Source organism: Schistocerca piceifrons, chromosome 1 (genome assembly GCF_021461385.2).
Source record: "Schistocerca piceifrons isolate TAMUIC-IGC-003096 chromosome 1, iqSchPice1.1, whole genome shotgun sequence".
Classification (NCBI taxonomy): Eukaryota; Metazoa; Arthropoda; class Insecta; order Orthoptera; family Acrididae; genus Schistocerca; species Schistocerca piceifrons.
Window position 1 is genome coordinate 527,889,102 of NC_060138.1, and position 16,536 is coordinate 527,905,637.

The window sequence follows — 16,536 nt, forward strand, 5'->3', positions numbered from 1 at the left end:
AATAGTGATTTATTAATGACAAACTGCACAACTTCTTGGTGAGAGCCCACTCCGCATAACAGGCTGCAGAGTCACAAAACTGTATACAACAATTGTATTATTATACACTGACGTACGACACAGTGGTCTCGTCTGTTAACTGTCTCCAAGCGAGCTTTCCTGAGCCTTCGGCTCCCCCTATTTATATGTTCTTAACAGTGAAGTTAACAAAACTATAGTGCAAATTTATAAAAATAACAATTAAAAGCGCAAAGTTATTCATAATAACTATACACAAAACCTTTCGTATTGATGCATAGCCCAAACTGGCGTATACAATATAAAAGATTTTTACAGAAGATATACATTGCATTATACAAAACAGTGAAAAAAAACAGTGCCAACCTAATTTTTCTTAATTATGGCTTAATTAGTGAATGCAAAATAATGCTAGCATATATTGGACGAACATGAAATACAAGTAAACAAATGAAACAACAAATTTTATGAAATTTACTGTATTATACGAAATCACTTATTATATAGAATCGGAATTACGAAACTTTCAGTGAATTGCCTCTTCGGAGAGTATTTCCTTAAGAGTATCGAAAAAGGAATGTAAAACAAAGGGTTGTTGTATTTCATTCGGAAATATGTAGGGAGGCGATGCCCAACTACTGTTCGGTGGACGACAGATCCTTATGGTGAACATAAAGAAAATTTATTCTTCGCTACATTCAGTTTCTCGGGTGGTAGTTGACGAGATCGACGGTCAGTTGGTGGTACTGGCGTGGTAAAACTATAATGCATTCCTAAGTGTTGGACAGCCAGCCGGCCGGGGTGGCCGAGCGGTTCTAGGCGCTACAGTCTGGAACCGCGCAACCGCTACAGTCGCAGGTTCGAATCCTGCCTCGGGCATGGATGTGTGTGACGTCTTTGGGTTAGTTAGGTTTAAATAGTTCTAAGTTCTAGAGACTGATGACTTCAGAAGTTAAGTCCCATAGTGCTCAGAGCCATTTGAACCAGTTTTTTGTTGGACAGCCGTTAGTATGGATAGCTGCTGAGTTATCTCTGGGAACTGTTTAAGAATTTCTAAATATGGAGAATCACAAGTGACCGTGCTTATGGCAGTGTTGTCTGCACAGCGTAAACGACGCTAAGTTAGTAGTTCTATGGAGAAGCAGCTGTGGCGAAGATCCGATAGAAGACTACAAAATGATAAAATCTGCTTCGAGGCTGGGATATACTAAATCTACCACTATTGCCACATAAACTCATGACGTAGGCTTAAGTACAGTGAGAGTGTCAGAGGCTTAAGTACAGTGAGAGTGTCACGCGACCAGGTATCTTAACTGTTGAATCATTGACAGCAGAGAGGCCACTGTAATAATTGTTGGCGACGTGGTTGAGACGATAGGTACACCGATGCGTCGGCACATGTGTCCCCTAAAATCTGTTTTCTGTGCGACAGTCGATGGCTGCCATCTGAGAATCCATTGCCGTCATTACTGACTTCTGATTATATTTTCCAACTCTCACGAATAGTATTTTCGAGCTTCGGTACCAAACCATCAGTGGTATCAGCATAACTTTGCAGCTGAAGGTGAACGTTGCTGGCTTGGCCTCAGTGAGTAGTGGCGCTGTGACTCGGAGCTGCACTGTTACGGTTGAACAGAGACGACTTGTGCGAGAAGGTCAGCAATCTTGTGCTTGTAATGAAGCGAGGGCACTGTCTTGAGTGTTGGCATACGGCTGTAACACAAGCAGACAGATACATCTTGTATGGGCTTCGAGCTCGGTGGCGCATACCATCTGTGCGTTAGACGGTAGGTGCGTCAGCCAGATGTTTCCTAGAATGTCTTCATTTTCTGCATTGCTTGCTGGGGTCCATAGGCGACGCAGCAATTGTAAAAGAGTAACTTTTCTAATCGCTTGGTTTCAAATTGCGACTTGAGCGATTGATTAGAGAATTTTTAATGGCAGCGTACTTATCAGTGCTTGGTGGTGAAGCCAAAATATCCTACATTGCCATGGCCATGTCCTCATTGAGTGTGGTGACAACATTACCTTACTATACTTGGTTTCGTCGAAGGTTATGTAGGCTAACACAAACTGCCTTTGTGCAGACCATAGAACAGAATTTTGTTGTCCCAACGGTGATGGTTTGATGGTTTAACTGTGATATGGGTATCGAGTGCGTTTGTAAGCACATTCAGTCAACGTCGGATATTGCAGTCTAGATAGTTATGATTCAGTATGCAGAAGATGCGTGGCACGGTGTTTTCGTATTCGGTATACGAAGCGGCACTACTCCAAGCGTTAGTAGTCGCAAAAAATGTTGCGTTCTTAGTACGAATACTTTATTAACAACCTTTAATACAGACGAGAACGACTCGAGAACCTAAACATTATAGCATTAAAAGCAAAGAAATAAATATGAGATCAGAGAATAAACAGCAGTGAGTGATAAAATCACAGCACGTAATAGAACTATAATGAGCTACATCTTTATCACACTTAAATTTCATTGTATCACCACTGTCTACGACAAACAGTCATTAGACACTAAGGTCCCATGCTTCTTTACAGAGCGTAGGGGAACGATGCGGGAGACCCGCACCGCCTTACTATGCAAGGTCCTAATGGAGGTGGTTTGCCGTTGCCTTCCTCCGACCGTAATGGGGATGAATGATGATGATGAAGACGACACAACACCCAGTCATCTCGAGGCAGGAAAAATCCCTGACCCCGCCGGGAATCGAACCCGGGACCCCGTGCTCGGGAAGCGAGAACGCTACCGCGAGACTACGAGGGCGGACCATTAAACACTATAGAGTAGCATTTCGATAGCTGCAGCGACGCTAGCGCTCCAAGCGGCTGACGACATTTAGTAACAGAAGAATGGCTTGAATATCAACTGAAAAACTGCTATTTGTAATGCTGTTACTTCCATATCTACCGGTCACTAAGCGGGGTAGTGGTTTTCCCAATACGTATAGGCAAATGTAATTAAACGAATACCCACTTCCTGCCAATGTTAACATATAATAATAAACCTGAGTGCATTGTAATATGTACCGTTCACAGTAGCACAGTGGTAATCGTAGCATTCATTGAAAACCCTTTTAGACGAGAAATGTGTTTTCAAATCCACAGAAACTTAATCAGTGAGTGCGGCATGAAATTCCTGCTGCTTTTGCCGATTGTAGTCCGTTTCACTAGTTTCTTTGCAGATTTGACTCATTTTATTACATGGACACCACTTATATTCTTGGAGTTAAGCAGCTACTTCTTCTTACAAACTGTCTTTGGCCTTGTCCTTCCTTCTATGTTTTGCGTGTGCCTATCATGTATATCTGTTCTGCTTCCCAAGTTTCAAAAAATATATATATTTTCAGGATATCTTTCCTGGATGTGACATTATGTTAACAAAAAATGGTTAAAATGGCTCTGAGCACTATTGGACTCCACATCTGCGGTCATCAGTCCCCTAGACTTAAAACTACTTAAACCTAAGGACGTCACACACACCCGAGGCAGGATTCGAACCTGCGACCGTAGCAGCAGCGCGGTTCCGGACTGAGAGCGCCTAGATCCGCTCGGCCACCGCGGCCGGCTTACGTTAACAGATTATATATATATATATTTGTTACAATTTGTAGCCACACAATAAGCTGCGAAGAAGACCTCATTTGCATTTTCAGTGTGCTTCTACACTTCGTGTACAAAACACACAATCGTTTTGCAGTATGTTTATACATGCCAGATTCCTGACTGTAACGAAGACAACTGGGAGTTCCGTGACTCATTGTGTTCCACGCATGTATCATCCTCGTGTAACGCAAGAGGTTGTCCCGGTAGATGGCTCTGCCAATTCGTTGCTAATTTCTAAATGGTCCTCCATGTTGCGTTTGATTATAGCTGTTTTGAAAAAATAGACGGTGCAGTTAAATTTTTCAAACCGGTAACGATTTTTCCAATTTGGAGTCAGTTTTCGTGCCCTGAAGTGTCATAATATTTTTAAAAAATTGTTCAAATGGCTCTGAGCACTATGGGACTTAACATCTGAGGTCATCAGTCCCCTAGAACTTAGAACTACTTAAACCTAACTAACCTAAGGACATCACACACATCCATGCCCGAGGCAGGATTCGAACCTGCGACCGTGGCGGTCACGCGGTTCCAAACTGAAGCGCCTAGAACCGCACGGCCAGTCCGGACGGCTTCATAGTATTAGAAGTGCCTTTTTTACTACTGTTGCTTTTACTGTCAACACAGTCTCACATTTCATCTCCCCCCTCACAAATCCCTCTTACACACACCACACACTTATCTTTTCTTTTGATGTAAACAAAATTTTCATATTACATCATGACTAATATATTTCAATGTCTTTCTGTAGAAAAAAAGTCGTGAAGAGAGCAAAGGAGCTGGCAGCGGTGTGGAAATTCTAGTCAATGAACCGTACGATGACGGACCCGGTGGGAAGGGACAGTACACCCACAAGCTCTACCATGTCGGCAGCCACCTTCCAGGTAAGCAACGTCTTTCGTTCTGCACTCCGTGCCTGCCATGGACATAATTCACAGACATCAGTATTTTACAGCTAAGCCGCACTAGATAGATGCAGGTGACACTTTGCAATCTGACGGCCACAATAGTTGAGAAGATAGATCCTTCTGGGCCCATTTGACTTTGAAAGCATTCAAAGCAGCACTGTCAGGGTTGCCACAAGTTCTGGATCAGGGAAATCAGGAAATTTCAAACATGTCAAGAAAATCAGGTAAATTTGGAAAAAAACACTGGAAAAATCTTGTTTTTATCTCAGTAGATTAAATCGTTTCTTTATTGAGATGTCATGCATCGTCGCTGGTCGGGCACAGCTGAGTATGTGCACCGCTTCCCTACTCTCTCATTCTGCTTCTTCCCTTTCTACCATTCCTCTCTGATTGCAGTCTGTGCTGCACCACTCCTTTCCGCTAGCCTAGCTGCTGTCGACGAAAGGCAGGGAGGCATGAGGAGCCATTTATTTGGATCTGATTTTCAGAGACTGCTGACACAGCAGTTGGAGTTGCCATCATGTGTCCATGAGTTGTTTCTAAGTAATTGTGTGATTGAGTGTGTGCTCTCGTTTTCTGACAAATGCTATGGCCAAAAGTTTAGATGTGAGAGTGTGGTAGAGTTTTCTACGTGCCTCAGGAATCATCTTTACGGTAAGTTGCTATCTATCCTCATTAGTATTGATTATCAGAGTATTTGCGCACGTTATCTGTTGTATGGATTGATCACCACAGTCTCATTTCATCAACATGGTGTCTGTGACACGTGAATAGCTGGCCACACGGCTGGACTTCCACGGCCGGAACTACAGGCCATTTTGTGGGTATCTCTAACGGATCGGGTATGCCGATCTGAAGCCCGCTAATGTGCGGGCCCTGCCCGTCGGATCTAGTCTCACCGATCTGCTCGCAGGGCTGGTCTGTTTCTGTGTGGCGTAAGGTTTTTGGATTTTTGTGGTTTATCCATGGGCCCTGGATTGCGATGCCCTACGGCAGGCCAGAGGCCATGGGTGAGGATTTCAGGAATTGCGATTGTCTCACCGCAAGTATGTTGTACAGTGTGGCGTTTTATAGACATTTTATTTGTTCTAGTACCTTTTGGCACTTAAAAAGTAGTTTACATTTTAGAAAGTATAGACAATAATAGTAAGAAAATTGTCAGTCGCTGGTGGTTTGTACGCTATGTACTCTTATATTTCTCAGAACAAAAATCACAAAATACTTGTAAAATAGTAGATATTACACAATGGGTAATAGCCGACAATAGCGAAAACCAACATTTTATTGGTGGTCACCTACACTGTTGGTTTACCCAATTCTTGTCTGCCTTATAAACTTCTTTCAAGACGCCTTCTTTTTCCTGAAATTATTTCTGGAACCAGTGAAGGTATCTTAAATTTGTGTTCTGACTCCTGTGAAATTCGTATTTTTGTCACCAATTGTGTTTCGTTTTATTGAAATAAATCAGTGGTCTTAATTAAAAACACACGTAACATGTGGCTTGCTTTCTCCATCTAAAAGATGTGGATGTTAGTACTCAAGACATTTCAAAACACAGACAGCCTATAATTTTTGTGTCAACTTACGTCTGTACTTACTCGTGAGATCCCAAAATTTGTCAGGCAAAAATGCTAAAACTTGGATGGAAATCAGAGAAATATCAGGGAATTTCACTTGGGGAAACTTGTGGCAACCATGACTGTATTTCATATTTCTTTCTACCTTACATAAGTAGTAGAACATGTTAGTCGTATGCAACTGATGTAAGTTTAAAACGTGGTTTGTCATTGCATTGTCACTTTAGCCGTATATGAAAGTCATCGTGGCAGCCACCTATCGTCTAATAGTAAAGTTTGAACCTGATTGAGCATAGCCAATAATGTGATTGCACTCTCGCCAACAATGTGGTTGACTGCAGAATGCAACTTCAGTTTGATTATCAACTTAAGTATGTGCAAGATAACCCTGAAAGAGTAGTTCGGTGTGGGGCGGCGGAGGGGTTAAGTGTACTGCGGTAGTCGTCGTGGGGTTGTGGACTCCTTAATTTTACTATTATGTTGTGTGAATTGGCTTATTCAACAAGTGTGCTACCACCTAACGGGATTTACGCCAATTGCCAAGCCAGTGGAGTGTGCTACCATCTAGTGGCATTGATCTAGACTTGTAGTTCAGTGGTAAGGCCTAGCTGTGCACGTGACGACCTGTGCACATTGTTTATCTGATTCGCATGTATTTCACCCATAAGGCAATAACGTCATGCCAGTCGCGCATGCGCAGAAGCTCTTAAAACGTGCACAACTGACGGTGTGCTCGCGCCCCAAGTTTCACTGAATCTAGAGAGGCAGCAATGTGGCATAGCGCGATAGAAGTGCTGTATATTTCAGATTTCTGCATCTATATTATTTTTAACAGCATTCAAAAGAAAGGAAAAGCAGTAAATCTGCAAGGTGTTATAAGTTTAGGTGTTAAAGTGCTCTTTTCAGCCACTGCTGGTCCAGTGGATGTTGTTGTTGTGGTCTTCAGTCCAGAAACTGGTTTGATGCAGCTCTCCATGCTGCTCTATCCTGTGCAAGCTTCTTCATCTCCAAGTAACTGCTGCACCATACATCCTTCTGAATTGGCTTAGTGTATTCATCTCTTAGTCTCCCTCTATGATTTCTACCCTCCATGCTGCCCTCAAATACTGATTTGATAATCCCTTGATGCCCCAGAACATGTTCTACCAACAGATCCCTTCTTCTAGTCAAGCTCTGCCACAAATTCCTCTTCCCCCCAATTCTGCTCAGTACCTCCTCATTAGTTACGTGATTTACCCACCTAATTTTCAGCATTCTTCTGTAGCACCACATTTCGAAAGCTTCAGTTCTCTTCTTGTATGTTGTTGTTGTGGTCTTCAGTCCTGAGACTGGTTTGATGCAGCTCTCCATGCTATTCTATCCTGTGCAAGCTTCTTCATCTCCCAGTACCTACTGCAACCTACATCCTTCTGAATCTGCTTAGTGTATTCATCTCTTGGTCTCCCCCTACGATTTTTACCCTCCACGCTCCCCTCCAATACTAAATTGGTGATCCCTTGATGCCTCAGAACATGTCCTACCAACCGATCCCTCCTTCTGGCCAAGTTGTGCCACAAACTCCTCTTCTCCCCAATCCTATTCAGTACCTCCTCATTAGTTATGTGATCTAACCATCTAATCTTCAGCATTCTTCTGTAGCACCACATTTCGAAAGCTTCTATTCTCTTCTTGTCCAAACTATTTACTGTCCATGTTTCACTTCCATACATGGCTACACTCCATACAAATACTTTCAGAAATGACTTCCTGACACTTAAATCTATACTCGATGTTAACAAATTTCTCTTCTTCAGAAACGATTTCCTTGCCATTGCCAGTCTACATTTTATATCCTCTCTACTTCGACCATCATCAGTTATTTTGCTCCCCAAATAGCAAAACTCCTTTACTACTTTAAGTGTCTCATTTCCTAATCTAATACCCTCAACATCACCCGACTTAATTCGACTACATTCCATTATCCTCGTTTTGCCTTTGTTGATGTTCATCTTATATCCTCCCTTCAAGACACCATCCATTCCGTTCAACTGCTCTTCCAAGTCCTTTGCTGTCTCTGACAGAATTACAATGTCATCGGCGAACCTCAAAGTTTTTATTTCTTCTCCATGGATTTCAATACCTACTCCGAATTTTTCTTTTGTTTCCTTTACTGCTTGCTCAATATACAGATTGGATGATATTAGGGATAGGCTGCAACCCTGTCTCACTCCCTTCCTAACCACTGCTTCCCTTTAATGCCCCTCGATTCTTATAACTGCCTTATGGTTTCTGTACAAATTGTAAATGGCCTTTTGCTCCCTGTATTTGGCACCTGCCACCTTCAGAATTTGAAAAAGAGTATTCCAGTCAACATTATCAAAAGCTTTCTCTAAGTCTACAAATGCTAGAAACGCAGGTTTACCTTTCCTTAATCTATCTTCTAAGATAAGTCGTAGGGTTAGTATTGCCTCACGTGTTACATTTCTGCGGAATGCGAACTGATCTTCCACAAGGTCGGCTTCTACCAGTTTTCCCACTCGTCTTTAAAGAATTCGTGTTAGTATTTTGCAGCCGTGACTTATTAAGTTAATAGTTCGGTAATTTTCACACCTGTCAACACCTGCTTTCTTTGGGATTGGAATAATTATATTCTTCTTGAAGTCTGAGGGCATTTCGCCTGTCTCATACATCTTGCTCACCAGATGGTAGAGTTTTGTCAGGTCTATCAATAGTTCTAATGGAATGTTGTCTACCCCCGGGGCCTTGTTTTGACCTAGATCTTTCAGTGCTCTGTCAAATTCTTCACGTAGTATCATATCTCCAATTTCACCCATTTCATCTTCATCTATGTCCAGTGGATAACTCGTCAAAAACCAAACACGGGTGAAGCATGAAAACAGGAATTACTCCCTTGTGAAAATCGTAAGGGCCTACAGCACATCACCGTCGGTTGTGATTTTGTAAAATTTATTCATGCTTCTGAAATCTGTTGATCTTACGTTGAGTCGAGTTTATTTGTGCTGTAGATCCACACTGTGTACATCAAAGTTCACGAAAAGCTGTATCACTGGTTTCTCTGAAATTAATTTAGTTGTGGGATCGACAGTTGTGTGCTTTCTTTAGCCCCTTATGGATTTCACGTCTCATTTGTATTCTAGTCAAGTGACCATGTTGGTAGACATTGCTACTTGAGTTTAGTCATTTCAGCAAACGACACGTTGTGTTTGGATTGGATTGTTTGGGGAAGGATACCAGACAGCGAAGTCATCAGTCTCATCGGCTTAGGAAAGGACGGGGAAGGAAGTCGGCCGTGCCCTTTCAAAGGAACCATCCCGGAATTTGCCTGAAGTGATTTAGGGAAATCACGGAAAACCTAAATCAGGATGGCCGGAGTGTTTGGAGTTGGTTATTTACTGTCCGGAAAACGGCTTTCGTGTACAGTGTAAACATGAGCTATGTTGTATTTGTTTGCTAACAGAAAAATAAAGCTGTGAGGACGGGTCGTGAGTCATGCTTGGGTAGCTCAACCGGTAGAGCACTCACCCCACGAAAGGCAAATGTCCCGAGTTCGAGCCTCGGTCCGGCACACAGCTGTAATCACCCAGGAAGTTTCATAAATGCGCACCATCCGCTACAGAGTAAAAATCTCATTCTGGGAACAGAAAAGTAAATTACCAGGAGAAGTTAGCCCCAAAGGAATTAGGGCTTCCAAGAACAGGTTCTTTGATTGAGAGAGTGACGAAATCAAATAAGCATGACTACAAGCGAACATTTAACAACTACGTGTACAGTTAGCACAAGTTACTGTGTGGGTACAGCGTAAGAATATCTGATTTTCAGCCGGGATGTTAATTCGTGAACTAACATGTCTGTTAGGAATCTTGTACATTTGTCCGAAAAAATGGAAAAGCACGAAAACTCCCACTTACACAAAAACGTGAAGTGAAATGGAGAGTTGTGAAAGCTTACACATTCTTTCGTTATTGTTCCAAATTCTACTGTATTGCGTACAATTCTTTCTTTCGTCAGATAAGCTATGCATCTTATTGTTATTACTGTTGTTGTTATTACTGCCAGTGGCTGTAGTTCTATAAAATTGTTGTTTAGCACAACTGTTATACAACAGATGCTCTTAATTTCACACACTCAAATGTTTATGAACATAAAAATTGTATATATACTCACGTATACCCAAAGATGTGCACAGTGAGGAAAGAACCAAGGCATGCTGTCGTATTTTGTGGATGTCAACAAAGTGAACGATTATTGAAATGTCAGAGAAACACAACTGCATGCAGAATAGAGTTCTTGTTTTATTAGCTTGTCAGTACGTTAGTTTCACTGTAGTTCACACGTCTTCTCGTTTTGAAAACTTACCTATGATGCGTCAGTCAATGTGTGATTAATAACATTAATTTACAAGGTAAGAAAAATATACAATTTTTTTGAACATGATCCAGCAGTGTACAACACTATAAACGTAATCAACGAATGGTCTTAAACGCTTAGACCGCGTATCATGATTTTTTAAAAATAAAACTGCCTTTTCCTGCTGCTATATACTTCATTTATCCCATGCGCGTTTCGCCTTCTGTTATAAGGCATCATCAGTGGGATCTATAACGTTACAGTTTTGTTAGTTTGAGATTATTAAACAATTCACTTCGCGATTTTTTTTTGTGACAAAAGTAAATGGTTCAAATGGCTCTGAGCACTATGGGACTCAACTGCTGGGGTCATTAGTCCCCTAGAACTTGGAACAAGTTAAACCTAACTAACCTAAGGACATCACAAACATCCATGCCCGAGGCAGGATTCGAACCTGCGACCGTAGCGGTCTTGCGGTTCCAGACTGCATCGCCTTTAACCGCACGGCCACTTCGGCCGGCGACAAAAGTAATTACTTAAGATTTGCTGATCTGCGTTTCCTCACATCTGGTCTGGAGGTCGCACCACCACTTTTATCACTGCTATATAACCACATATTTGTGTTCTCGCCTTCCACACACTGTTCACCATGTTTCTCACTCTTTTTTGTGGTGGACTATTGTTCTTTTGTCACTCGACACAACTATTTCGTCGTACACTGTTTTTCACAATGTAAATATTGCGACTCCATTACGTGTTTCATCTTCTTTGATATGTTCACCTATTTGTTGCCAACCTAACGAAGTGTATGTTCGAGACTAACTTCTCGTGTTCAAGCTGTCGTTTGCTCACATGTGGATTCATAGCAACGGGAGCGAGAACAGTAACTTCGGCAGCTTCGTCTGTGTAAGTGCTACGACGATTGCGTTGTCGTGGGTTGAAACTTCCCGTTTCCTGAAGCGTCGCAATAGGGCAAGAAAACATCCGTGGGGAAGGTGGGTTCTTGTCAGGACGTCGCTCTCTGTACAGTTTCGGTGCCTGCGTAGCATTTCGCCTACCTTCAACAGCAACAATAAAAGAAACGTTATGTCGATGCAGTTTGTAAGGACAGTCTTTACTGTATGCCTACTCTACATAACAGTATTTAAAAGGACTAAACTGTACTAAATGTACCTGTACATAAGAAAAAGTATTTCAGTTACTGTTCTGCTAACTTACATTCCCCATAAATGAGTAGCATTTCTACTTTCTCTTCGTTGGTGTATGTTCTACTCCCACAACTCTGTCAACGTCAGTACGTGGATGTGTTCCATTACTCCGAGTACCTGCACTAAGGCCGGCCGCTGTGACCGAGGCGGTTCTACGCGCTTTAGTCCGGAACAGCGCGACCGCAACGGTCGCAGGTTCGAATCCTGCCTCGGGCATGGATGTGTGGGATGTTCTTAGGTTAGTTAGGTTTAAGTAGTACTAAGTCTAGGGGACTGATGGCCTCAGATGTTAAGACGCATAGTGCTTGGAGCCATTTGAACCTGCACTAAGCACTGGGAGCGCCAACGTCAATGTTGTGTTATGTAATTAATAACGTTGTTTTTCAGTGAATGGTACACTGTGATACATTTTTGAATAGGTCTTTAGGAGAGGAAATGAATTACCGAATAAAAAATACAGAGTGCCATTTAGGAAAGTCATACCGCTGTTCATATCTTTGTAAAAAAAAAACAAAGCTACAACGAAGGCAGTCATGCTGATTGATGTCCCCCTCATGGCTAAAGAACATTTGCATGATATATTTTGTAATTTGCATCTGGACAAACAGTTATTTAGGGTGGTCAAGATAAATTGGACACTTTGTATATGTTTCCACACTCATAATTTATTACTTTCTTAATTAAAGACAAACACACTTAGTAATTCCTCCCCGTCACCATTTACACAATACAATTACAGTTTTATGCGAAATAAGAGTAGTTGTCAAAGATAAACGTTTCCGGTTTAGTTTCAGATTTTACTTTGCATTCTGTCAGGCGTTGTATATCACCGCGTAAGTGATCAAAACTTCTGGTTGCAGCATTGTGGACTCCGTTAATGCTACAGACAACCTTAATGTAGCTTAATGAATGTCATTTTTCTTCTTCTGGGATTGTAATTATGTACATCATTATTTCTCTTTGAAGAGCTTTCGGGTGTACATCCAGATACGATTGCTGAATGACCAGGATATTCCGGCGAATAACCGTTCCGTCATCATCCGTCCGCTCTCTGCCGCTAGTATTTATCCCTCGCGGATCCAGTTGCGATTTCGTGCGCCGACGGCGCGCCGCGTGTCGGCTGGTGGTAGAAGCGAAGGCTACGGTAGATGTTGGTGGTAGTGATCTGCTTCTCCGTGGATTTTCATTAAGTGTGTACTACTACGTGGGAAACTGCAAGAAGAAACAGGGACCACACGACGCTTCGTGATCAATCTCACGGGAAAACCACTTGACGACATAGCTATAAACATTCTTCAAACTTTGCGCCAACACCTGTAACTCTTCCGTTCACTGAAATAATATCTTCAGTTGAACAAGCAATCCGAGGGCTACCAGACGAAAAGGTTGAAAAAGTCAGGAAGGAAACGTGCCGGATTCTTTCGAGAGCAACACCGGCCAGAAGCAATATCTCCAGAGCGGAAAGAACAGCACTACGCAACCTCAGAGAAAATACAGAGATAGTCGTTCTCACTCCCGACAATGGGAACGCTACTGCCATTCTTGAGACGCGACTGTGAACAGGAGATGCTGCAATTACTAGAGGATCCATGATATCGGAAAATTAAAAGACCCAACGAAGAAGATACAAAAAAGCACCTCCAACTTGCTGAAAAATGGCGCGCTCGATGATAAGGACATCAAGAGGCTTCGACAACACTCGACGGTAGCACTAAGAATATATGGCTTTCCAAAGACGCACGAAGATGGGATACGACCGATAGTTAGTAACATAGGGGCACCGACGTATCCCCTGGTACAGAACCTGGCGGGCCTGCTACGACTCTTCGTGGGCGAATATGTGCACCACATCCGGAATTCGACGGACTTCATTGGCCTCCTAAAGGAGCTAGCTTCACAATAATCAGACTTTATGGCCAGCTCTGAAGTCGTGTCACTATTTACACGAGTCCCCCTGGAAGATTCTATCAACTTAATCAGTGAGAAGTCTGGGGCAGAACTGGCACAACTTTTCAGACATGTGTTAACATCGACCTACTTTTGTCTTCAACGGCCAGTACTACGAGTAGATCGACGGAGTGGCCATGGGGAGCACTCTCTCACTCCGGTGGTAGCGAACTTATTCATGGAGAGTTTCGAAGAAGTAGCCCTGAAAACCGCCTAACTGAAGCCTGTATGTTTCTTTCGATAAGTGGACGACACATTTGTAATCTGGCCACATGGAAAGTATCATTTACAAACATTTCTAAAACATCTAAATTCCATCCATAATGGCATACAGTTCACTATGGAAATCGGGAAAGATGAACGAGTACCCTTACTTGATGTCTTGGTGCAGCGCAGGTCAAATGGCTCACTAGGTCACAGTGTGTGCCGCAAGCCACACACACTGACCTGTACCTACATCCTTCCAGCTGCCACCATACGGCTCAGCTAAACAGAGTGCTTAACACCTTGGTACACAGAGCACGTACGATCTCGGACGAGCAGATCCTGTCAACAGAACTCAAACACCTGGAGACTTTGTTATGCAAGAATGGATACGACAGTCGCCAAGTCCAAAGGGCCTTCCGACAACAGAAGGGCAGTAGCGACCAACATGAACAAACGGAAGAAGAGAAAAAGGCGTGGCGTTTCTACCTTTTGCAGGCAACGTGTCGTCCTAAATAGGGGGACTACTGAGGCAATACAAGATCGACGCAGTCTTCTGGCCACCGGCTAAGACGCGCGCCTTACTAGGAACAGTGAAAGACAATGTCGGCCTCAAGAAAAAGGGCGTATAAAAAAATTGTGCGGCTGTGGCAAATGCAATATCGGCCAAACAGTTCTTACAGTGGAAGATCGATGCAAAGAACACAAACGCTACACACTCCTAGGCCAACCAAGCCAATCTGCTCTAGCAGAACATTGCGTAAACATTGGACACACAGCGAATTACGACGAGACGAAAGTACTTGCCTCCATAAATAATTGCTGGGGCTGTATCTTCAAAGGGGCCATAGAAATTTGGATAACAGAAAACGTTGTCAACAGGGAGACAGGTTAGCAACTCAGTAAGGCCTGGGAACCAGTACTAAGCTCTATCAAGGAGCAACGGTGCAAATGGACACGAACTCATTCCGCCACGGCCGCCAAAGAGTAAAGAGATGCTGCCCCCCCCCCCCCCCCGCCCTCCCAACTTACCGTAGCGGACGCTTCCTCCCACCATCGGATTCAACGCGCGCCTTCGGCGCACGCAGTCACACCTGGACCCGCGAGGGATAAATAACAGCGGCAAAGAGCGGACGCCAGCGAACTCACTACGTTCCTGCGGGCATTGAGCCAGCTTATGCGCCAAATTCCAGCACTCGTCGAAGCAGCAGCGGCGGCTCTCCAGGCCAACGCCGTCAAAATCCAGGGACATCATGGGTAATGCCCAAAGCCATGGTTTGACCATATACACGTTCAATGTGAACGGACTGTGTCCCCAGCAGGGCGAATTTAGCCAATTCGTACATGACAAGGATATTGACATCTCTCTGGTGCAGGAAACATTCATCAAACGAGGTGAACGTGCGAGCAGCAAGCAATTGCCGCTACCGAGACGACAGAGCACTGTCACGACAGGCACTGCCACCTTCGTTAAGAGATCGCTGCGTCATCATCGAGTCTACCTGCCGGAGCTCGACATGTTGAAGGCCACGGGTGTGGCCGTCAACACCACCGCCGGGAAGATTTCTTCGTGTCGGTATATCGGCAGCCCCGATAGACTGATAACACGAGGATTTGAATTCTCTGCTGTCACTCGAGGGTCGACTTTTCATTGCGGAGGATTTCAGTGAGAAAAACTCTGAATGGAACTCCCACCTCACCAACTCCAATGGGCGCCGGCTCTCCCGCGTTGTTAATCTAAACGGCGCAGCCTGCCTGGGGTCGTTTGAACCCGCACACTTCTCCGTCCGAGTCCGACCGGAAGTGATCGACTTCGTACTACTGAAGGGTATCGGACAGTTCACGTACGCCGAAACGCGGAACGTCCCATCATCCGACCATGTCCCAGTGATCTAAGAGATGGACGTGATCGGCGCCTCCTTTCCAGATCAGCGTTCACGTTACAGAAACTTGAACTGCGATCGTTTCCGAGCGGAAATCCTAGTGTCTCCGGTAGGCGCGGCTAACCCCTAAGTCGTCGGGGGCGACGCAGCCCTAGCTTTCCGCAACCTTGTGATACTAGAAGCAGCAAACTCAACCATCTCGAGACGACCGCGGCGACCACGAGACTTTTCGCGGCAGTTACCGTCACACATCCTGGCAGATATCACCGAGAAGAATAGATTGTTCCCTGAACGGCAATTCTCTCACCAATGCGACACCAAACGCCGCGTCAACCGCATGCGACGGGAGATAAAGATAGCAGTCGAAGAAAATAGGAACACAGAGGAACAAACTTATTGTCCACTCTCAACCGAGACGACGACAGCGCCTGGAGAATCGAGAGGAACCTCCTGCGGCGCCGACTGCTCGTACCACCGCTACAAGTTGGCAACGAATACTTCAGTGAGCCAGATGCAAAAGCCAGCGTGTTCGCCAATGCATTCATCGCTAATTTCACGCCAGTGGCCGACGTTGTGGACGAGCGCACAGTCGTCGGGTTGACGACCAACTACCGATCTTCCTAGCAGCTAGGAATGAAGAAGACATATCGAGCCGATTTCAGAGGAAGAAGTTGCGGTGAACTTCGTTACCTGAACACCAGGAAAGCAGGAAGCAGCGACGGAATAAACAACCAACTGCTGAAGAATCTCCCACAAAGAGTACACCAGCATTTAGTCCATAATAACTCTGAAGGAGGTCTATTTCAGTTTCTGTCGCCCAGCCTCGTCCAGG

The 16,536-nt window shown here is 44.0% G+C and overlaps 1 protein-coding gene across 1 annotated transcript in view; it reads left to right on the forward strand.

The window, feature by feature from the left end:
- LOC124798491 (protein retinal degeneration B) overlaps positions 1–16,536 on the forward strand; it is a 565,476-nt gene that overhangs the window by 313,518 nt on the left and 235,422 nt on the right. Inside the window, 1 exon segment of the mRNA XM_047261931.1 lies at positions 4,382–4,514. Within this exon segment, the coding sequence (XP_047117887.1) occupies positions 4,382–4,514 (133 nt within the window).